This window comes from Chionomys nivalis, chromosome 20 (genome assembly GCF_950005125.1).
Source record: "Chionomys nivalis chromosome 20, mChiNiv1.1, whole genome shotgun sequence".
In the NCBI taxonomy this organism is placed as follows: Eukaryota; Metazoa; Chordata; class Mammalia; order Rodentia; family Cricetidae; genus Chionomys; species Chionomys nivalis.
Window position 1 is genome coordinate 54,723,288 of NC_080105.1, and position 24,794 is coordinate 54,748,081.

Consider the following 24,794-nt stretch of genomic DNA (forward strand, 5'->3'; position numbering starts at 1 on the left):
GCGATGTGGATGGCATCCCTGATAGTCTGGGACTGGGAGGGCCCCAGGAGCCCAGAGCAATTTCTGGCCCACTCAGGGATGGCACCGAAACTAAAAACATTTTTTTTTCTGCAGACATACAAGCTACACAGTCTTCCTATGTGCTCAGATTTTACTTATTCACCTTTGCCTGTAGCTTTTAGTTATAGCCCCTTTCTCCTAAGAGAATGAGAAAATTTCAGAAATGTAGATATTCACTTTAACTGTATCCAGGCTTCACAGTGACGTCCTGTATTGATATTGACACTCTTGAAATGTGACATAGAATTCTATTACAGCAACAGAAAGGTAACTGATACACTCTACTGTCTTGGAAACATTTCTCAAAAATTATTTCAAAGTCTTTATTGAAAAAGAGACACAATGAACAGTTTTCCATCTTTATTCCACTACATATAACTACTTGGTAGGTTCAGAAGACCAGAACACATCTGCAGCCAAGGTGTGCTATCCCATCTCTCAATTCAGGCCACTGGTCCTCAACATAGAGAAGCAGTCTGGTTTCACATCAGGAAGCGGGAAATTCTGAAGACTATCAAGGATGCAAGGAAATACTGATCTATACTAGCACACGGGGGTGGGGTGGGGTCCTGGACCAATGTCTCAAGTTAAGTGCTGTGGTCGGACATAGATGTCTCTAACATCATGTCACTTTCATTCATTTCAATTTCAAAAGTTTCTTCCAAGGAAGGTCTGGACTCTGGAGTTTTATTGGCATTTTCCAAGGGTGCAATCCCTGCTTCCTCTGTGCTTGGTTTTTCTGCTTCAAAGTCCCTGAAATCCCACGGAGGTGAGATTATGTTCTTTAGTGTCTTCATTGTATGCACGTCAAAGTCATAACACTTTAATTTGTCTTTAATGTCTGCTCCTAAAAAGAAACACCATAATTAGAAAACATGAAATTCCATCATTAATAGTTATGCTACTGCCACTGCCGTTTAAATTCAACTACACTTTAAAGAACATGAACACACGTCAAAAGGGGATGCCATTTTCTTTCCTTTTGTTCTCTATCTTCCACCATTCTCAAAGGAGATGCTGAGAAGTTCCCGAAGCATAGGCCATCATGGTTCCTTCATGGCTTCACAGCTAACTGTTCTCAAAGCTTGAGCAATTCCTCCTTACACTATTTTGGGTGCAGTCACTAATCTACTGCTCACAGAAATAAAGCATATTTTCAAACTATATCAAAGCATATAAAACATTAGGATTAATATATATTTGGGCCAATCAGAGAGATTTCTGGCATAACTGACAGCATTACACATTTCATTCTAGATAGCTTTCAAGACTGGGTACTTTGGCAGAGGATGACATGCACATCCTAAAAATAAAAGCAGTAAATAGTAAATTATAACTTGGAACTTAAATGTGCTAAGAACTACCTCAGCGACGTGTAAAGCACACTTGCGGTGTATCTGTAAGGCAGATTCAGAAGAATAATTTAAGAGGGGAGGACACACTCTGAATGTGAGCAGTAATACCCCTAAGCTCGGGGCCCAGATGGGATAAAAGGAAGAAAAACAAAAAGGCAGCAAACGCAGCATTTTCTCCCTCGGCTTCCTGGCTGCCATGAAGTAATCTCCTCTGTCCTCATGCCTTAGATTGGAGCTCCTGAAACTGTGCATCAAAATAAACCTTTTCCGAGTTGTTCTATCAAGACACTCCAACACAATAACAAAGTCTGACAGAAGCTGGAGTTCAGATGCCTTCAAAGTTACAGGGGATGCTACTATTGGTGGTAAGTTTTTTACCTTGGGTCTTCAGGGTGTGTGTGTGTGTGTAAATGTATACAGTTCAGCATCCCTCCAACAGTGATGGCGTTTAATTATGTGACTTGAATATGATGAATTTGATGTGCAACTTTCAAGGTCTTGAAGTTTTATTCCTTGTCTAGATCTGAGAGCACCTATACGATTTAGTAGCCTTGGATGAAAATCTCAGGACTTGGCTCTCAGCTGAGGTTCTCTGCTCACTGGTGAGCCCATTACAGAGTCAGTCATACACATCTGTTGACCACAGCCACATGAATGAACCACAGGGCCCAGGAGAAGGGCATGCAAGTGACCACAGAACTCAACCATTCATCACTGTTGACTAAACCACCGAGTTTGAGTAGCCCGTTACTCAGTAATATCTGACTGGTAACTTCGGTAACACACAGGATAGTTTTCCAGATTTCACTCATTTCAAACTCAACCATAAATAACCCAAACCACAGCAATGTCCAGTATCCCACATCATCATCAACACTAGTTGGGGCTGTTGAGATGGCTCAATTGTTAGGCGCACTAGCTGCTTAGAAAATGCCAATACCAGCTCTATTCCCAGGTGAGAGATGTTGCTGAATGTCTTCAATGTTTCCTAACCACATGCCACTCTTCAGTGTTTGCCCCTTCTCATGGCAGGACACACGCACACAGTGGAATCTGGGACTATAAACATGTGCACATACACACACACATGCGCACAGTGAAATTTGAGACTGTATATATAACTCAAGCTGCAGTGATCCAAGTGGTAAGATTATAGACATGTACTACCACTTAAAGCATCTTCACCCATCTTTAATGCGTTTTTTTCTTGGAGTATTTTTTTCTTATTTTAGACATGAATTTCCTGATATGCTGTGTTGAGAGTCGCAGCATGCATTTCATTTTTTAAAAATATTTATTTATTTATTATGTATACAATATTCTGTCTGTGTGTAGGTCTGCAGGCCAGAAGAGGGCACCAGGCCTCATTACATGCTTGTAATGGTGTTCAGTTCTTCATTGTATTAAAGCTCAGCTTATCATCCCCCTCTGTGGTTTCCCTCTTTACAGCCTCTTAAAGAAATCTTTACCTACTCCCCAGGTCCAGACCCTAACATTTAACTCAATGAGCTCTCCTGATCTCACAATACTTGTTCCTAAAGAAATGCCAAGTATAGCAATTCTATTTAAAATTATCCTATTGTTTATCATTATGAAAGTCTTTCAAAGTATTAAAAACCACTATCACATAAATAAAAGGCATCTTAAAGATCCATTAAAATACAGATTATTATGTTATGTTGTGTATTATAAAACAAGGGGGACAGAGTCATTTATTTGCTATAGAGAAACATCTCTGTGATTTCCTCTTCCACCATGGAGTAAGCCTGACTCTGGTACTACCATGTTCTATGTACAGCAAGGACTCAACTTGAAATGAGTCACTAACTCGTATTGCACTATTCTGACAAATTAAGCAAGTTTCTTGAATCTCAAACGCTGGATGAGGTTTCAAGAGACCCAACAGAGAACACACTGCCAGAAGAATGATTTAATCTTACCGATATAAGCTTCAGAATCCCCAATGTACATTTCAATGCAGTGACCCAGCATCGTCACAGAAAATGTGTCATCTCTCCTGAGACCAAGAGCCTGCCAAAAACCACAGAGCATGGTTATTAAAACATTACTCCTTTCCTTTGTTAAAAAAGACCCATCAAGTATTCCATGGGGTCCAGGGTAGAGCAGACAGGTACTGATGAGCACCTCTCCAAGAGGGGGATGGGCTGGGGTCAGCGGTGTCCATCATACTATTCCACTCTTGTTCCTAAGTCTACCCCCGACACATCGGAAAACTGTCTTCAGAGTTCTGTGAACCTTGTGCATTAGCTGAATGAAAGATCAACTACTGGGCTGCAGAGATGGCTCAAGGGTTAAGGGCACTGGCTGCTCTCTTCCGGAGGTCCTGAGTTCAACTCTCATAACCATCTATAATGAGATCTGGTGCCCTCTTCTGGCCTGCAGGTATACATACAGGTATAACACTATATACATAATAAATAAATCTTAAAACTTCCTGAGGTTAAGCTAACCAGCTCAGTAGTCCTATAAACCATAGGACTAGGGGCTGGAGAGATGGCTCAGCGGTTAAGAGCATTGCCTGCTCTTCCAAAGGTCCTGAGTTCAATTCCCAGCAACCACATGGTGGCTCACAACCATCTGTAAAGAGGTCTGGTGCCCTCTTCTGGCCTTCAGGCATACACAGACAGATTATTGTATACATAATAAATAAATACTAAAAAAAAAAAAAAAAAAAAAAAGAAATAAACCATAGGACTAACTTTAGGACTGCCTGTAGCCTGAAAATTGCTAATTAATCCTTGAGGACCAGCTATGAACTTATTACTATTAATTAATCTATCTATGAAATATTGCAGCTGGTGCACACCTTTAATTCCAGCACTTGGGAGACAGAGGCAGGTGGATTTCTGTGAGTTCAAGGCTAGCCTGGCCTATAGAGTGAGTTCCAGGACAGCCAAACTACACAGAGAAACCCTGTCTCAAAAACTAAAAATACTGCATTGCCTTATATATTATCTGTCTCTCCAAATATCTTTAGTGGATTGAGCCTAAAGCCCACATGTTCTCAGATTCCGATGATTCTAAACCTGTGGTGTCTTAGAGCTGAGTTCCCCGCTGTGGCTGTGACCAGGGACTGCTGTAGCATGGGTGCCCCGCCTGGGAAAGGAGTACTTGTGATGGGGGGGGGGACGACCACAGGAAGACTATGTGCAGGTAATCTAGGAACTGTGCGGGTGTCTAAAGCCTGTTGACAAGTCAGCATCTGAGAGGTTTTATAAGAGTTACACAGCAGTATCTGCAGCTTGTAAAACCTAGACTCAAGAACAGCCATGTGTGCTGCCTCCAGGGCACCATATAAGGAAGAAACACTGGCTGCCTGGGCTGAAGACTGAAACCACTTACACACACAGACAAGCACACACACATTTTAATGCATATACTACAGCCAATAAAAATGACATCTAGGTACAGAAGAGCACAAAAACATGATAGGATATGATTATGATAGTTCTCCTCCCCTTTGTGGTCATTGTCCTTATTTATTGAAGCTTAATTTATCACTGCCCCTGTTTTTATGAACCATCAAAACACCAACCTCAAGCTTCAGATGGCTCATGAAATAAGGTATGTGAACTAAGAAAAGATTCTTTGTTATGGTAACTATGTGCACTGTTTTGTTCATCGACAAAGGGATGTCGACGGAGTTAATAGTACAAGTTCTAAGGAAGACAGGGAGTAAGGCTCTCCCTGAATATGGTAATTTCTGCTCTTCTTGCTTGGACAAAATCCACACGGGAGTGAACGATAAATATCTCAGGCCTATGCAGGATCAGTCAGTCTACTGTTTACTTCTAATCCAATGAGTACTAGACAGCATGCACACTGTCTCTGCAGAGGAAGAATACTCACAGGGTCACTAAGTTTAAACCTGTAAATAAGATGCTGGCTAGATGCTGGTCTTTTCTAAACAAGGAGCACATATTAACCACAGTTAGAGTAAAACTAAGACATACTGTGTGGAAATAGTCCACAGCGTTTTCGAAGTTGCCCATCAGACTGTGGATGTATCCTATAGCAGAGTAGGTGGACGCGTTCTGAGGGATGAGCACCAGGGCCTGCCTATGGTAATCCAAAGCCTCAGCGTATTTTCTGTTGAAATAAGACACAGGGAGAGGAGGAGGAGGGAAGACAATTACTGGGTACAATAAAAGTGCTAATTAAATAACAAAACAAAATGTTTACTGATTTATTTCCTGGAATCTCCCTTAGCTGGATAGGGAACTACAGCATGAAGTGGCTGTGCTCTGTTCCATCTGAGAGACACCAGTCACAAAGTTCCTGACTCCCAGACTCAGCTTCACTTCACACCAATTTATCCTGATATATAACCCTTCCATACCTAGGGCAATTAAAAGCGACAGAAGAGTTTTGGTTCATGTCTTAGTTAGTTTTTCTATTGCTCTGAAGAGACACCATGACCCTGGCAACTTTTTTTTTTTTTTTTTGTTTTTTTGAGACAGGGTTTCTCTGTGGTTTTGGAGCCTGTCCTGGAACTAGCTCTTGTAGACCAGGCTGGTCTCGAACTCACAGAGATCTGCCTGCCTCTGCCTCCCAACTGCTGGGATTAAAGGCGTGCGCCACCACCGCCCGGCCTGGCAACTCTTATAAAGAAAACATTTAACTGAGGCTGGTTTAGTTTCAGAGGTTCAGCCCATTACCGTCACGGTGTGGAGCAAGGCAGTGTGCAGGCAGACATGGTGCTAGAGGACTTGAGAGTTCTTACATCTTGATTTAGAAGCAATAGGAAGTGGTGTGAGACACTGGGTGTGGCTTGAGCATATGAAATCTTAAAGCCCGCCTCCACAGTGACACACTTCCTGTAAGGCCTTATCTACTCCAACAAAGCCACACCTCCTAATAGGGCCACCCTCTGAGTTTATGGGGACAATTACATTCAAACTACTACACTTTAACATATAAATTACTTGGAATAGAATTTGCTCTGTACAAATCTTTTGTGAAAAGGTTTCACACTCAGTTAAAGTCTGGGAAATGTTAGAACATCAACTTGGGCCAATGCACTTCAGTTATTTTTTTCAAAAATAATTTTTATTGAGCTATGTATTTTTCTCTGCTCCCCTTCCTTCCTACCCTCTCTCATGATCCCTATGCTCCCTATTTACTCAGGAGATCTTGTCTTTTTCTATTTCCCATGTAGATTAGAGTATTTCAGGTTTTTTTGTTTGCTTGTTTTTTGTTTTTGCAGTTTTTTTTTTTTGTTTTGTTTTGTTTTGTTTTGTATTTTTCTAGGCAGGGTTTCTCTGTAGCTTTAGAGCCTGTCCTGGAACTAGCTCTTGTAGACCAGGCTGGCCTCGAATTTACAGAGATCCGCTTGCCTCTGTCCCCCAAGTGCTGGGATTAATGGTGTGCACCACCACCCAGGGTATTTCTGTTATTTTCAAACTATAAGACTATCTTGTATTACATAAGGATATTTAGGGGTATTCCCTACTCAAGCCTTTTTAAAAGTATTTTCATTTGTTTGTTTTTTTTAAGACAGTGTTACTCTAGAGCCCAGGCTGACCCTTAAACTTGCAGCAATCATCCTGTCTCACCCCAAGTCCTGGAGACTCTGTTTAGGTCTGTGTAGGCATACCTAGCAAACTTACCAACTTCTGAATAATCTTTTTTTTTTTTTTTTTTTTTTTTTTGGTTTTTCGAGACAGGGTTTCTCTGTGGTTTTGGAGCCTGAATAATCTTAAGAGTTCCTAAGACTTACTTCAATCAAAACGCCCCCCCTCCCCCAGGTCTCATGTATCGTAGGCTGGCCCCCAGCTCACAATGTAGCCTTGATGACCTTGAGCTTTTGATCTGCCTGTCTCTACCTACTAAATACCTACACCTGGCACCATGCCTGGTCTTCCGCAGTGCTGGGAAGCAAACCAGGACTTGTCGAATGCCAGGCAAGCACTCTAACAACTGAAGATCACCTCCAGGAAAAGAGCCCATTTTAAACTGTCATCTGTTTATTACATCATAAAACTTACAGGGAAACAAAGTCAGAATATGGGTATGGTTTAAAATAGACTTATTGTCCAGGTACTTCCAAATTAATTTTGAATACTCAAGTTTTTTAATATAAGGGAAGGAAAAAAAGACATGACTGTACTTCTCAATGTTTCTAAAATAAAAATATACCAACTGGAGTGGAAAAAAGGAATGTTGGTGCTTGTTCTAATTGAGCAGCCAAGTATGGGGACTGGAGGATATCATGAAATAAAAACACAGAAAGGCTATTCAAAATAAACAAACTTTAGATGACAAAGAAATAACCAAAACCGCTGTACTTCACTTACTTGAGTTTTCTGCAGACATGCCCCAAGTTGTTCAGCAGAGGCTCCCATTTGTCAACTGTTACCTAAAACATAGCAACATCAAGCGCCATGTCACTGCTCAGCCTGATTTCACATCCTGCAAGCGCCTCCTCCACCGCAGAGGCAGGACGACTGCTTCATCCAGTTCTCTTCACCACTCTGAGCTTTCCTGAGAACTTCACCGTAACGAGCACAATTCTGTCCCAGAGTCCTCCATGCCAAAGAAGTTTTAATTAATAGTGTACTTGCCGCCTAGAGTTCGGTTTGAAACACTGGCTCTTATAGCCACCTGCCTACTCAATACTTCTAAATAGAAGCGTTGCAGCACTTTCAATACAGTATACCACGTCAGTTTATCTTTCCCTAGTCATTCTAGCTCATCCCAAACGTTCAAACCAGCCCTCAACGGGACAGGACACCCTGGCTGTTCTAAGACTCCCAGAGATTGTACAGTTCACTTGGCGTGCACAGTCCCAGTTCTGTAACCTTGGCTTCCCAGTATCAGAAGGCTGGCCTGAGCACCTAGCCTACAAACTTAGCTATAATGTTTTCTTTTGAAACTTCTCATTTTCCCTTTCCCAGGGTAATCTGCCAACTCCCTAACACCATTTTCAAGGTCTTTAATAAGCCACTTAGTCGGGCAGTGGTGGCGCACGCCTTTAATCCCAGCACTCGGGAGGCAGAGGCAGGCGGATCTCTGTGAGTTCGAGGCCAGCCTGGTCTACAAAGGTAGTTTCAGGACAGGCTCCAAAGCTACAGAGAAACCCTGTCTCGAAAAACCAAAAAAAAAAAAAAAAAAAGCCACTTAACCTTCCTGCCCCATTTCTTGATATCTTCTGAAATGTCAAATCCAAAACAAAATGAACCAGCTAGATTTTTATGCATGCCATTTCTGCCTCTGCAATACCTTGATCCTTGTTTCTGTCTAGCTGATGTCTGCTTACTAAGGATGGGGTCTGTCCCATTCTGGCCACTGTCATACTTGGGTGAGCAATCCCTGCACGTGGTATCTTAATACCATCATCGATGTACCGTATCACTGCAGATTACCCACTTGTCTTTCCGGTGGCTCTGAGGGCAGGAAACGTGGATATAGCTCATACTGTATCTGACACTCAGTTCCATGCTCATGACTGGCGCTTACGAAACACATGCTAAGCAAATAAACAAAAGAACTTGGGTCACCTTTTCCAATACTTTGAGGATGAGATTTAGGAGCTCAGCCTGTCAAACAAAGACTCCTTAGATTCTTAGGCACGATGCTTCTCTTTAGCCAGCTTGGCATCTGCAGTAGTTTCTTACTAAAGTGAAACAGAATTTTCTTTTCCTACAGCTTTTAACTGGCATGCTTGCTGACACTTCAACTGTAGTATGCTCTCATTCTTAAGTCCCTGTAAGACTGCAAACTGCTTAGGAATGAAAAAATATTTTAGGAGTGGCTTAGGAATGTGCTTCTCAAACTTCCCTGTGCATGAGCTCTCAGAGTGCTGCCAAAACTGCAACTTTCCTTAATAGGTCCTAGGACTGGGCTGTCAGCTGTCTCCTCCAGGTGCTGCTGCTGCTGGGCCACTGGACAGGAAGATACTTGACTGTCTCAAGATGGGATGCGCTGAGTGGCAAACCCACTTCAACAAAAACACTAGTATTATTCAGAACTACCTAAGACTCAGCTGAGGAAAAATATGTCTTACAGACATACATGTGGAACACACAGAAATATGTTTCAAGTTCAAATGATAAACATAAAAGACCAAAGCAAGTGGAACTCAGTCTACAGGGACAGTCAGACTGTCCCTGGTGGAGCCCGTGAGTCTACAGGGACAGTCAGACGGCCCTGGTGGAACCCAGTGAGACTGTGTCCCCATGAGCACAAATGTACAAAGTAAAACCAGAGTGTGGAACTCAGAACAGAGTAGACTAGAAAGACCAGTTAAAGAAAGTAGAAATCAAAAGGGCAGCCACATGCAAATCTCTTAGCTATACATGCTTATATGTAAAATTACTATTTATGAATACCAGTGTGTATACAGCCTTGCCATTTGAAAGGTTAATTCACAAGGACAACAAAAGGTCTGAATGTGAGTTACAGCTAGTTCTACGGAGGTGGGTCTGCCACCAAATTGCACCTTTCACTGAACCAGAGACGAGGCTCTCTGAAGGTCTAGAGAAGCAAAGTCAATAAATGACTAATACTTCCATCGACCATCAGAAATCATTAAAAAAGAAAAACCCACGATTGCTGCCCCACGTCACACCCAGTAACTGCTCTTCAATCAGGACTGAGCTCACGTTTTCGGTGGCATAAAAGTCAACTGATAAGCACATCACTGCCAAGTTCCTTGTTATATCAAATATTAGGTTACTCTCTTCTCAAAACTGTCTACATTTCCCACATCCAACCGTGACTGTGCTCAGGGGTGTCTATGTGTGTGTGTGTGTGTGTATGTGCGCAGATATTACATACAATACCTCATTTCCAATTGCTTTAATTTTTTCCAAAGCATCAAGAAACCACTTTTCTGCTGTTTTCCATCTGAAACAGAGGAGAGGTTAACAGTTATTTAAAGTTTGGAAGGGTAAACATTAAGGAGAATTTTAATATCTCTAGTAGAACCAAAATAACATGGAAACTGCTAATAATTGATTCCAATTACATTGTGAATAAAAACAAAGTATAATGACACACATTACATGAAAATGCCATAATGGAACTCATCACTTTGTATGATAACTCAAAAAAATTTAATGCAAAAAAAAGCAAGAAAGAAAAAAACCTGAGCCAGGCAAATAGGTAGTCTTAATTATATACAGGGTCAGGATTTAGGAGAGACAGTCAATTCTCGTGATTAGTGGTATTTCATCAACTAAACAACGACTGCCCTTACACAGCGTCAGTTCTCTAAACTGAACCTACGCCAACAGCACAATTGCTCACCTAGCGTTCAGCACATTCCCTTGGAGGCACGTGATAGCTACTTATGATTCACCCAGAAGTAGCAGTAAGTTTGGAGATTATTTTAGATAGTAAAGTTACTGACAAAAAGTACAAATATTGTGAAAACCAGAGCAATAAACTGTCTATGAGAAAAAAACCAGCACAGGTTGGTGTGAGATTAGCCAAGAACAAAGTTTCAGGGGGCTCAGGCTTATCACATCCCACATGTGAAGATTAAAATCACTCTGGGTATTGGTTTTGGGGAACAAGTGATTTTTTGTAAGCCAATTCACAGAATTGCAGAAAAAGTGTCTGCAAGTTTTGAGGAGGAACTACATTAAGACACTATCTGCTTCTAAAGTACCATGGGCTGGAGATGTCCTCAGCAGTTAAGGGCCTTTATTTCTACTGTAGAGATCCAGGTTCAATTTCCAGAACCCACAAGATGACTCACAACCATCTTGTACCCTCTGGCCTCTGCAGACAACAGGCACACACATGATATGCAAACATGCAGACAAACACTCAGACACATAAAGTAATAATCCTTTTTTTTAAAAAAAGTTATAAACACTCTTTATAATACCTATATAACCTAACTGAAACTGTGTAAAGATTTATTTTATGTGTCTGTTTTGCCTGAATGTATGTAAGTGCACCATGCACATCCCTGGTGCCTTCAGAAGTCAGAAGAGGCATGTGATTCCCTGCAACTGGAGTTACAAATGGTTCTAAGCCACCATGTGGGTGCTCGGAACTGAACCCTGGTCCTCTGCAAAGGCAGTAAGTGTTCTTATCTGCTGAGTCATCTCTCATAGAACTCCATAACCTAAATTTTAGAATAAACAATGAAGCTCATATATTACATTTATATATAATATATTGCAACATATAGTTTTCTCTTTGAGTATAACTACAAATTGCTTATTCTACAGATATTCAAACTACAGAAAAGCTACTATCAGAAAACTAAAGCCTGGATTACTCTAAATAGTTTAATTTTTTGTCCTAACAATAATTAATCACAGGACATTTTTATCTCAAAATATGAAAAACTTTCTCAAACGTGTGAATCTAACACCTAGTTGACAAAGACGACTAAAGATTCTTGGGGCCTCCAGGCCTCACAGTGGGAATTTGTTGCAGCTCACATTAAAGGAGGACCAGAGCATGGCTCAGCGTTTGATGGGACTCCAAGAAGAGAATTCCTACTTTTAAATTTATCCCTGCCTCATAAAACAATACATCTGAAAACAAAAACCCACGGAGGAGCAAGTCTAGTCAGTGAACGTCTAGGAGCCAAGGCCCCACTCACAAAGAGCTGACACAAGGCTGCAGCCTGGACCACTTACTCTCCGTTCTGGAAAGCCACCACTCCAACCTCATGGATGACAAAGGGGTCTTCCGGAGCGATGCTCAGAGCTTGGCCAAAGAATCGTTCCGCCAGCTTAGAGTTATTGGTCAAACCATATTCCAGTCCAATATACAGCATTGGCAAGTGACATCTGAAAATATTTGAAAGTTTCCCATATTCAATACCCAAAACTTTGTAATGCAACAGAAACTTGTCGGCTTTAGATCCTATCATGTCTTCCTTCTAATTCTAAAGTACGGTCCAAACAGAAAAAGCAAGCGTTCAAGCGGATGAGTTACTGGGTTTAAAAGACAATGCTTTAAACAAGCTAGCCTAATATCCAAAGACTTAATTATGCTTATAAAATTATGGTGCAAATTAATGAAAAGTATAAGAACAATGCTCCATCAGAGGACAGCAATAAAAAAAATAATTTTATGTGTCTATGACTGGGTGTGCATATATATGTGTGTGTGTTTGTGTGTGTGTTGTGTGTGTGTACAGGAGCCCATGAATGCCAAAAGCAGACATCGGATTCTGCAAAACTGGAGTTACAGACAGCTATGAGCTGCTGTATGGGTGCTGGAAACTGAACTTGGGTCTTTGCAAGAGACATTAAGTGCTCTTAACTGCTGAGCCTTCTCTTCAGGGCCCTCAAAATGGAAACTGTAAGAGAGAACCAAACAGAAAGTTTGGAATTGAAAAGCACAACAAATGAAATAAAAACCTTCACTAAAAGGGTTTATAGACACATTTACATAGGTAGAGGGAGCCATGAAACAAGGTGTAACAGAGAGAATCCATCACTAGTAGATCTACTGAAGAAACTAAAGCAAGTCCCATAGGTCACTATAAGGACACTGATAGTAGAAGAAAATCACATCTACTTCTTCTCCCTCCACAGCCACAGCTATTTTATAAACACAAACTACTGCCTAAGAGACAAGGTTGACAGTTTTGCTTAATTCAGGAAACAAATGGCACTAAGATCCCTAAGGGAATTCACTTCTTCTTGCAAGCAGAAACCCTTTCTCTCCTGCATTCATCAGGCCGCCGTGCCGTACCCTTTCATCAGCTGTGCTGCTGTGAAGTAAGCAGCCATGGCCTGGTCATGCTCACTCTCCACAGCGAAGGAATGCCCATAGGCTATCCACGCCGGCCCATAGGTCTTCTCCAATGTGGTAGCTTTGCTGAAACAAAAGCAATATTCAAGTAATGTATTTATTCTTCAACTTTCAGTTTTCTCAGTACATGGTATCAAAACAATAACGTCAAGTAAACAAACTAACAAACTTGGATAGCTGTTAATGCAGCTGAACTGTGCACACATTTTAGGAAACTTCAGGAGTCCTGTGCTGCTTTAGATAGAGTTACATAGCTGAACTCATTAGGATACTGTATGCAGCTTACAACTGCTGCTCACACAACAGCCCTATCTGTGACCCGGGGATGACACTGGTGGCACATATGGCCATATGATCTGGGCCTGTTCTGAGCCGGGTACAGCTCAGATAACCTAAAACCACAGCTACTTCCAGGAACCTACTTACTCAACGGTCCCACTGAGTTACCCCTATCTCATTTAGGGTTTAATGTGTTTTCACTATTAGCAAAAGCTAAGGCTGACAGTGTAAATGAAAACAGCCCTTTCAAATTACATCATTCTGTTTCCTGTTCTCATTCACAAATAAAACAGCATAATCTACGCTCTTGGAGTACAAGGCCTATACCACTACGTTATCCCCCATACAGCATCCTAGTGAACAGCTACACAAATAAACAATGCAGAAGGAGAGAACCGGCCTGAGCAAGTCTGTATTCATTCCCGCTACTTTCAGCACACCTCCCACTTACTGCATGAGCGCGTGTGAGCAAGAACTCACTACTCAGAAAGGAAGAAAATAAATTCATACCTGAGATATCTTCTGGCATGCTCATTTTTATGACCAACCATGAGATAGTAACATCCCACTGCAAACCAAGATACCTAAAAAGTTCAATATTTACTATAACCAAAGACACTTAACCTTGAACTTGAATCTAACAAGGTAGGATAGACAGAGGGTAGGTTAGACGCTCCAGGTCATATATTTTAGTCTGAATTAGAGATTCTCTGAGATCACACATTTACTGAGGTCCTGTATAAGAACAGATACTCCAGTTTCCTCAAGGTGGCTTCCACTAAGGACAAGTAAGCACACCTGCCTATGAGTTCTGGTTTGACCCCAGCTCTCTCTTGCTAGCTAGGCTCTCATTTTTAGTTAGCTGGATTCCCCTACACTGGTTTCAGCTGAGCTAGAGACATTCTTGTCTGAGACTCAGTCTCTGCTTGCTGGCTTTTGTCTACACGAGCACAGTTCCTGACTCTATTTCCACTCCTAGCCTTCCATGCTGACACTAGAGGTGTGGAAGCTATAGCTCAGAAAGCCCAGCAGCGACTTACACATGCACACAGAAGGATGTGGAACAACGACATCCTCAAGAGGGAGCGTGTGGCTGGCTCAGAACGCTGTGCATCTGTAGAGCATATTAGGGACTGTGTAGATTTCTACAGTCAGGGAACAGCTACTGCTTCAGTGTAAGTAAAAACACTTTTATGGGGCAGATATTAAAACTGCTTATAGTATCTCCATCAGTAGAGGATTCCATCTCGATGCTTTAATATAAACATTATTTGCTTGAACTTAAAAACAGAAAGTGCTGTCTACACATTAGCAAAATATTTTCTTAAAAGTTCAGGTAAGAAAAAAATTGTTTTACTTACCGGATTACTTGGATATAAGTCCACCAATTTGTGAGAAAGATAGAAAAGTTCTGTTTTAGGAAAAAGGGGAAAAAATGCAATTTGATATGAGTAATTTAAATTCCAGATGTGGTCTTCCACCTATAAAACCATTCTCACATAGCAGCCTCACAGCTTCCTCCCCTGCAGTACAAACCCAGCTGGTCTACACCCGCCTCAGTCCCAATGCAGGGGATTAAGGGCACACAGCGGCCACATGAGCACAGCCACCCCAGCGGAGCACTTTAGGTCAGGCAGAGGTTCGTCTAGAACACCCATTGGAGACACCCATGTATCTCATGCCACAGGCTACGACAGAGCATCTTCGATCAAACTGTTCTGCAAACTTTCAGGTTTATCACAGAAGCGAGAGAATTTCCTCTCAAGGAACGTGTTTGTCTTAGCATCTCATGATGGCATATCCTATACATACACTCTGGATTTAATATTCTAGGGGGCAGGAAGTTGCATCTTTGCTTTCTGGGGATGTGATGTTACAGACCTCCAGGACACAGAGCTTGGCGAGCTTTGAGTGGGAGCTTTTTCAAGGGTAAATATACTGCACAATGAACTGTTCTCAAAAACCAAACCCATGGGAAACACAGGCAAAATGAAATAAGAAGAAAGAAGAAGAAGGAAGAAGGAGGAGGAGGAGGAGGAGGAGGAGGAGGAGGAGGAGGAGGAGGAGGAGGAGGAGGAGAAGAAGAAGAAGAAGAAGAAGAAGAAGAAGAAGAAGAAGAAGAAGAAGAAGAAGAAGAAGAAGAAGAAGAAGAAGAAGAAGAAGAAGAAGAAGAAGAAAGATGATGATTTCTGGGGTTACAACCTCTTGGTCTACATAGTGAGTTCCAGGATAGCCAGGGCTACACAGAGAAACTCTGTCACAAAACAAACAAACAAAAAACAAAAACAAAAAGACAGGAGGGAAAACAGTCAAATTTGACAATAAAGTTATAAAGCTAACATACTCTGAACTACAAGTTACATTTGAGAAAGGGAAGGGAGATGGGAAATACTGTGTTCTGCCAGGAACCATAGACCAAGAGTCTCTCTGATGTGGTATTACTCCTGTGCTATGCTGTATCTTAAGTAAGGATTTGTAACACAAAATATCAATAGTTTAGAATGCTCTTTTTCCCCTGTAATTACGGCCTGATGGCACATGCCTACGATGCCATGAGGGGCAGAGACAGAGGACAGGAGTCCCTGGTCAGTCTAGCTGGTGAGTACAGGACTGGGGACACAGGTAGAGACAGAGGACAGGAGTCCCTGGTCAGACTAGCAGGTGAGTACAGGACTGGGGACACAGGCGCTCACCGTTTGCTTTGTTCAGCTCCACCAGAGTTCCTATGTGCACAGGTAAACAGTTGGCATGGAAAGGATCCTTTTCCATCACTCTGAAAGTGAAAGCAGCACATGACTACCACTCACCGTGCTCAGTCGCTGCACATCACAAAATGCTGCAACACCTCACTTTGGGCAGAGCAATGTTTAGGTTAGAAAGAAAAGGGAAACCAGGCCTCACAGCACATACCTACATTACCAGCTACTCAAGAGGCTGAGGCAGAAGAATCACAAGTTCAAAGCCAGCCTGGGCAACTCAGTAAGGTCCCATATCAAAATAAAGGGTTGGGGCTCAGGGGCAGAACACTTGCCAAAAATGTACAAATCCTAGGTTGATTTTCCACTATCACAAAATAAAATAAAAATAAATAGAAAACTAGTTTAGCTGGAAATAAAAAAATTTAGTCTTTTCATTTACTTTAGAATCAATAGGATGTTAATACCTAGTCTAACTAGTCAAAAGGGATACATAATATATACTTTTAAATAGATCACAAAGTATTTACTGACGAATATTTTTTTGTGATTTCAAAAAACAAAACAAAACAAACAAACACCCCAAAGCTCCACAAAGTCTATAAACTGCAATTGAGCTAAGAAGCCTGAAGAGGAAAGGGAAAACTGGCAAGTGGAGGAGATGGTTCAGCCAGGAACAAGCAAGACAGAGCTCCTGGGGCACAGGCCTGCTAGATTCAATGGTAATAAATGGTATTTTCAAACTACCACCTATTGGCAGCATGAACTGATTCTACCTTTTGCTTTGCTACTGGTCATTAATGTACAAATGTCTATGTTTCAGTACAGTAAGCCCAGGGACACTGTCATTCCCAAGTCAGTAGATGGCTTCGGAAGACAGACATGCATGTTCTTCCCAAGTAACTATAGCAAGCCTACAATAGCAATAACTTTGTGTGTGTAACCTGCTCTTTTCTAATGCAGCAACCTGTTCAGTACTCTACTATGGAAATGGTAACTGAAACCATCAACAGCTAAGGTGAGACCATCAGAGAGCACATCTGTGAATTAGACAGCTGTGGACAGAACCACACATCGTTACATAGAAACAGAGTATACTTACGCAGAAGTAAGCTTGTAGCACATCTTAAAATCACAGTTATAATAATGTCTCTCAGCTAAAGACACTACCACATCCAGATTCTCTTGCAAGCCATCTACTGACCCCGGAATGACCGTTTCACTGGGCTTATTATACTGAAACAGAGAAATTTATACATAAATGAACAATAGCCAAGCAAAAGGCAGAATCAATGCATGCTTTACTTACGATGTGAAGACATTACATGAGAGGCACATGAGCCCCTGAAAACACTGGTGACTTCGGGTTTACTAGTTCTCCGCTCAGTAAGTTTACCTTTTCAGTTTCATCACAGAGCTCCACAGTAGCAACTATTTCACATGGGAGTTTAGATGGCAGAGACTCAGGAAGTATTTTCATATATTCAAATAATCTAACTATTTTGGCACATGCTACACTAATAAACAATTTTTAAAACTTGACCAGGCTGGGCACAACATACTCGCTGTGCAATCATGAGGCCTGTGTTCCCATTCCCAGCATGCGTAAAAGCTGTACATGGTCACAGGCATGTAATCCCAGCACTCCCAGCACACATGTAAAGCTATACATGGTCACAGGCCTGTAATCCCAGCACTCCCAGCACACATGTAAAGCTGTACATGTAATCCCAGCACTAAGCAACAAGTGTTGGAGGCTCAATGCCAGCTACTCTAGCCAAATAGCCAATTTCAATGAGAGAATTTGTGGAAAAGTGACGAGGAAAACATCACGATATCAGCTCAGGTCTACACACACCCACTGCATGTGTGGGCAAGAGCACATATATACACACACATGCACATACACAAACTAATAGAAGAAAAAGGCCAATGTTAAGGAAGATATTTACATAAAGGAAATGGCAGCTCAGGTTTTCCTTACCTTTTTTAATTTGTTCTCAAATACAAATCGTAGCAATTCTTGTTCTTCAGCACAGAGCTTGCTAAGAGGCAGTGAGTCAAGAAGTTCTTTTTCTTAAAAACGGTAAGAAAAAAATAACGAAGTCTTCAAAATATTCATAGGGAAAACAGCAAACTGAAAACAGTTTTATAGTTCGCAATCTATGTAAATCAACTCGGGAGAAAAGGAAAGCAAAGTACAGTTGAGAGGCTAACGCTGGGAGGGTTGGGCCAGGAGCCCCTAGATGGTTCTTCATCAGACAAACACAGGCTTTGGTGAGGACAAAACTGACACCATGGCCTACTCTCTCTGAAAGGCATTCTGAGCACGCAGTGGGACATCGGGATCTACTAGAGGCCAGCAGCCAATTTCCTAATTCCACCCTGTCCCAAGGTCACTAGACACTGCCAATGAGCCCAGTGGTTTAAAAACCACTATTTTGGCTATGTCTGGGTTGAGTCCCACCACCACACAACTCTGTCTTTTCTGTTCTCTTGATGACTTGCACCACATCCCCGATCAGGTAAGTCAAGAGTCACCGGCAACTTTAAATGGACTGCTTTCAGAGACCAAACTCTACAAACCGTTGATTTAATTGCTCTGAAGTTGGGACTTAGAAACAAAGGGATTTAAAGCATGGCTAGGATGAAAATAGCTAAATCTTGGTTTACAGCTCCCCCTCGAAATACTTCTCAAAAAAGACTTCATGACACCGCAACCCCCAAAGACTATCAGCAAAACATACCACATTACTGTGTTTTTGTGACGTGGTTTGGCATTAAGGAAGTTAGCAAGTCTATTTATGTACCCTGCTCTCAGTAATACAGCTTTCAGAAAATAAGGCGAACTAAACAGTACTAATCATTCTACACAACAACAGCCACAGAGTTCCCAAACCTTCTTGTGCTGTCAGCATGTGGTGTGATGTTAAAAGATCAAATGCTTCAAAGCAGTAGACATCAAGCTTCAAAGCCTCTTTGTAACTGTAGGTAGCCAGGGTGCGATTATCTAGAGCATCATAGATTTTCCCTCGGAGAAGACAAATCGAACTCTTTATCTGTTGGCAAAATACAGTTATACACTAAGACTAACTTTTGACCATAAACACTAGTAGAACAACAAAGTTTTTACTATGTTCATAGCGACTGCCAGAGCAGAGTCTCAATCAACAGACATACACCAGCAATTGGGAAACCGAGGAAGGAGGATTGCAGGTTCAAGTCTAACCTGGGCTACATAGTAAGTCTGAGGCTAGACTAAAGCTTTCTTGGTCTGTTGTCTCTGGGCACTGATCACTGATGGCTTTATTCCAGTGAAGCTCTGGATGACTTTGGGAGAGCAACTTCTAGGCACTTCCCTTGATGTGCATTAAGAGCAAGAAGAGAACGTATAAAATCAAAATGAAAGACAAAGTCTGACGAGAAGGCCGTAGAGAATACCAGACCTGGCAGCTAGAGCGCTCCTTGTCACGGTCAGGAGCGGCCAGGGAGAGCCCAGGGACTGAGTTCAAACCCTGGCCCTGACAGGTGTATGTGCTCCTATGTGCTGATTTACTGTCCTCGACTCTGTTTCCCTTCCTCACTTGTGAAAAATGGGGAACACACCCTAACTATGGAACTCTGTAAGGAACCAACAGAATGTGGAATCTGACTCAATCAAGACCTCAAACCTTATGAAACACACTAACTGAAAACAATGATGATTCACAGATGGGCAACTAAAATCCCAAGTGGCAAACACTCATAAATCAGTATTTTAAATAGAATGGCCTTTGAAAAACAATCTTAAGACTTAGGCAGTTTTCTCTCAGGTTTTTTTTTTCTTTTAAACTCATAAGACAAGTAATGTATTACAAGTATGCCATGCATTCAAGAGGTCTAAAAACAATGAGCTCAAGGTAGGAAATAGATGCATTTCCTAGCAGAAAACTAACATGCTTCTAAGCACATTATTACTAAGGGAAGAGAGATACCCAGCCGTGTAACACCCTGCACTGTCCTAGTGAGAAGCAGAGTAGCCAATCCCAGCTCCCTCGTAACTATGCTACAGGGAGACAGGTAGATCTAAGGAAGTAGTATGGCTCTCTCTGAAGGGCAAGAGGGACCTAAGTTGCTAGAGGTAAGGCTGGCACAGATGTACCACACGAGAAGCCATGGGGCTGAACACTTTCAATGGGTGAACTGTATCTCAATAAACCATTAAAAAGAGTAACAAGCCAAGACAATGATCGGAGAATGAGATTATTACTATAAGTCTCTGTTTCAATTTTGTGGAATTATGAATAATACAAACTCACACACAGCAAATGACCTATTATGTGCTATCAAGTAAATAAAAAATTCTTCCCTGTAAACAATAGAAGCTAATTAAGACTCCCCTGTGTATGTCCAAGACACAGGAAGGAGAGGAAGGTTTCCGCCCACTGTGTGCAGCTCCAGGCAGGCATCTGTGAGGCCACAGCTTCAAACCGGCGTTCAGTCAGAACTGTCTCAGTCTTCTGTTAGTTGGCACAAGCAGGTAGCCATAATTTTTGTATACACCATTCACATTTAGAATTTTTTCACTGATGCAGGCATTTCCACCGCTATTGCTGAAACACGCTACTTATATTACTCACCGAGGACTGGGACATCTCCCAGTCACTGGACGGGTCTTTCAGGCTGCTTTCATCCTTTGAGCACTTCTCGAAGAGCCTTCTGTTAATTGGCTCCTCCATGTCCAGGATGTCCAGAGCCTGCTGGTGTTCTTTTGCTGCATACTACGAAGAAAACACAAGTACCATTCGTCACCCATGTCTTCTAGGTTTGTAAAGGGCAATAAATAATACATCCATTCTTTAAAATAAATGCCTAAGCTACAACTTTCTTCATGCATATCAGCTTTTTATGAATTAAGAATCAATATTTTATAGAAAATAACCCCAAAGAAAAGGAGAGTCTTTGTGAAATGTTATGCTAAGTCACCGAGCTTCAGTCTCTAGAACACAAATGGCCACACATTCATGAAGGATGCATACTGTTCACACAAGTCAAAGTTTCACCAAATACAACAAACTAAGCACACTTACATGGCATCTAGCTGCAAGGTATCGGCACGCTTCATACATCTAGAAAAGAAATAAGTCACATGTACAACATTGGCATGTAATGTGTAAAATAACACACACCCGCACTTTAAAAGAAAGTATAAGCATGAACTAGAGAGCTTTATTTTTCCTTTACAGCTCGGAAAACAAACGTTTCAGACTTTTTAGTCCATAGTCATCAAAAAGATGTTAATGGTGCAGGGGATCCAAGGAGTATGTATCTGTAATCCCAGCTATGCAGGAGGCTGAGGCAGGAGAACCGCCCTGAGCCCAGGAATTTAGAAACCAGACTAAGCAAAAACAGTGATACTCGATCTCAAAACAAGCAAACAGGGCTATCAGGACAGCTCAGGAGGTAAAAGTGTTTGCTTCAGGACCAAGGACCAGAGTCTGATCATCTGAGACCCACATGGAAGAAGGACAAACTCCCACAGGTGGTCCAGGTGCCTGTATATGTATGTCTGCACACAAAGACACATAGATACACACACATATACACAAAGAGAGGGACAGACAGACGGACGATATAAACAAGAATTATATTTACAAGCAAAAATTTAAATCAAACTAACAAAAACACAATATTGACAACTTAGAGATTAGATAGCATTGGGCAAGTAAAGGAAAACAATCGATTGAGAGAAGCTTTCTCTTGGGCTGGAGAGATGGCTCAGCAGCGTTCCTGCTGCTCTTCAAAAGGGCCCAAGTTTGGTTCCCATCACCCACAACAGGCAGCTCACAACCACCTGGAACTTCAGTTCCAAGTAATCTAAAGTACTCTTCTAGTTTTTGGAGGCACCCACACTCACACAACACACGCACACAAATAAAAACAAAAAAATATTTAAAAAATATCTCTTCACATAAAAACAAACTCGATTTCCTTTAAATGTTAACTCAAAAACAGAACATACACCTAAATAAGAACCTAACAAGTATGTAAAATAAATGAAAAAAATTTAATAAAAAAATAAAAAAACAAAACAAAACAACCTAGCTGACCTGAGCTCTTGGGAGCTCACAGACTCTGAACTAACAGCTAGGGAGCCTGCATGGGTCCTCTGCATGTGGGTGACAGCTGCGTAGCTTGGTCTGTTTGTGGGGCTCCTAGCAATGGGATCAGGACATGTTTCTGGTGCATGAGCTGGCTTTTGGGAACCTAATCCCCATGCTGTGATGGCTCGCTCCACCTCAATCCAGCGAGAGCTTGGTCCTGCCTCAACTTGATGTACCACGCTTTGTACACATGAACACATGTACCACATGAGGCCTGCCCCTTTCTGGATGGAGAGAAACAGTGGAGGAGTGGATGGGGTGGGGCGGGTACAGGGTAGACAGAAGGTGGGGAGAGGGAACTGGAGGAGAGGAGGGAGGGGAAAGTGCGGTTGGTATGTAAAAGAAAAGAAAAAATTTAATAATTGAAACAAAGAACGTAACACCTCCCTGTTGAGTTGGGAAAGTCTGGCATCCCAGCCTCAGTTCTTACCTTGTCCAGCTTGCGTGACCGGAGCGCATGGGCTGCTCTGTGATACTGTGCTGTGAGGTAAAGGCACTGAGCCAACCAATAAACATCCTGGGGCTCCTCTAAGGGGCAGAATTATACAAGTGGTCAGAGGTTCATGGAAAGATTTCTAAACATTAGTTAGGGGGGAAAAAAATCACATCACTCACCATGAGAGAGTGAGGCTACCTTGTCTGCCCAAAACAGAGCACTTTGATACTGTTGCTGCACACAAAAAGCAAACACAGGGTGATTGCCACTGCTCCCATGCTTCTGAACAGATCCCCACTATCATCAACCCATAAAACAAGACCAACATCTCACTACAGCAAGCTCTTAAATGTAGCAAGGGGCCCATCAATCATCTGTATCTTATGGCTCAGCCAGTGAGAATTTTAGCTCCCACCGTGAAGATCTTTATACGTGCAATCCAAGAGAGCAGTTTAACTCATACGCTACCAAGAAAAATGTATCAGCTAATACCTAAAACAGTAAATACCGTGCGATAATTGTGCGGTCATCTACTCTCTAGGGTAGACATTTAAACAGCAACACTTTTGATAAGCTAAAGTGAATCCCAAAGTAGAATTTAGTAGAGCACTAGATTCAAATATTACAAACTAAAACCCTAACATATTAACAGTCGCTGACCCTGGGCAAAGACATCCTCTATAGTCAACTCTAAAAACAATATGACAGCAGAAAGACACTCATGAATTTGTCGTGGTTAGTGCTAATCCCTGGCTTTCTGCCTTTGCCTCAGTTCCCCAGGATAAAATCAGATCAGGGTTGCCAAATAGGTGGGCAGCAGGAAGCCTTGTACAGCCTATGCTCAGAACAGATGCCCCCAGAGTGGAAACCAGGCCCACATCCTCCTCTCTACATCTCAATGTCAAAGAAAATAAAACTGACGGCTGGTTAACACGCAGCCTTCCAGCAAACTACGGACATTTGGCCAAATCACTTAGCATCAATCAATTCCGTTTCCCATTTATCGGGAGAGCATGCATTTCAGCAAAACCCAAATGACATCACAATGACGTCGACTCCAGAGACACACCTTTTCTTAAACACTCCCTGCTGTCCACTCGAGGGAAGTGCAGAAATAGTATTAGGTATTGTTTAAAAATCCTAACAGGAGACAGCTTGCTTCTATCGCTGTTCACACGTATTCATCCAAACAAGAACCACAGCTAATCCTCCCAAAACATCCTACTGCCCTGCCAGAGTCTAAGGCCACGATGCAACCCCTCAAGCCCACCCCGCTTGCGTAGCCCACGCACGATCAGAGCTCCATCAGCTGCGCAATCCCCGCCAGGCCCCACCGCCCCGAAGCCCAGCATCCGGCCGCTAGCCGCACACCTGGTCCAGGTACTGCCGGACGCGCTTCCGCAGCGGCTCCAGGTTCATGGCCGCGAGGCCAGCACAGGCACCCGACACCCGATCGAACCTTCCGCGCGCACTCCGGGGCCGATGGACCTACGCCCGCCGACCACCGCCCGGTCCAGACCCCGCGCGCCACACGGCACTTCCGCTCCTGACAGGCCCTACCCCGGAAGTCCCCTCGTGAAAGCGTCCCCTCTGGGGTGTGCCCACTCTATTGGTTCCGTGGTAGTCTCTGGTGTCTGCTTCTTGTTTCCAACACGTTCGCCTGTCTGGGAGGCAGCGCAGGGTGTCTAGCGGGATTCCATGACTTCAGGGAGTGGGAGAGATGCCTCTATGGCTACCTTTCTCACCAGGACGTTTTTGAGACCGAATCTCTCTCAGCAGTCCTGGGTGGCCGGAGCTGCCATGTATACCAGACTGGCCTGTGACTTTCTGTTTCCTTCACCCTCTGCCTCCTGGATACTGGATGGTTGTGAGCCCCAATATGGTTGCTGGGAATTGAACTCAGGACCTCTGGAAGAGCAACAAATGCCCTTAACCATTGAGCCATCTCTCCCTCTCTTTTCTCTTTTTGATAAGATTATAGAATGACTCCAGACGTGCCGTAGATGGAATCACAATTTTCCAAAGGAGGTTAGGACATATCCTTTCATACTGTAGAGTTTCTGTTGAAATTCCTATA

The 24,794-nt window shown here is 42.4% G+C and overlaps 1 protein-coding gene across 1 annotated transcript; it reads right to left on the minus strand.

Moving 5' to 3' along the window:
* Nucleotides 1–378: 378 nt before the first annotated feature.
* Cdc16 (cell division cycle 16) lies at nt 379–24,267 on the minus strand. Its single transcript, XM_057752613.1, has 18 exons — nt 24,089–24,267; nt 22,897–22,951; nt 22,712–22,809; nt 21,208–21,246; nt 20,758–20,898; nt 19,038–19,197; nt 18,123–18,214; nt 17,241–17,374; nt 16,136–16,215; nt 14,804–14,853; nt 13,953–14,026; nt 13,104–13,229; nt 12,038–12,190; nt 10,220–10,283; nt 7,733–7,794; nt 5,390–5,525; nt 3,356–3,446; nt 379–907 (listed from the first exon to the last, which is right to left on the minus strand). The coding sequence occupies exons 1-18, from the start codon at nt 24,134–24,136 to the stop codon at nt 648–650; spliced, it is 1,863 nt and encodes a 620-aa protein (XP_057608596.1). The 5' UTR covers nt 24,137–24,267; the 3' UTR covers nt 379–647.
* Between the last annotated feature and the right edge of the window lie 527 nt (nt 24,268–24,794).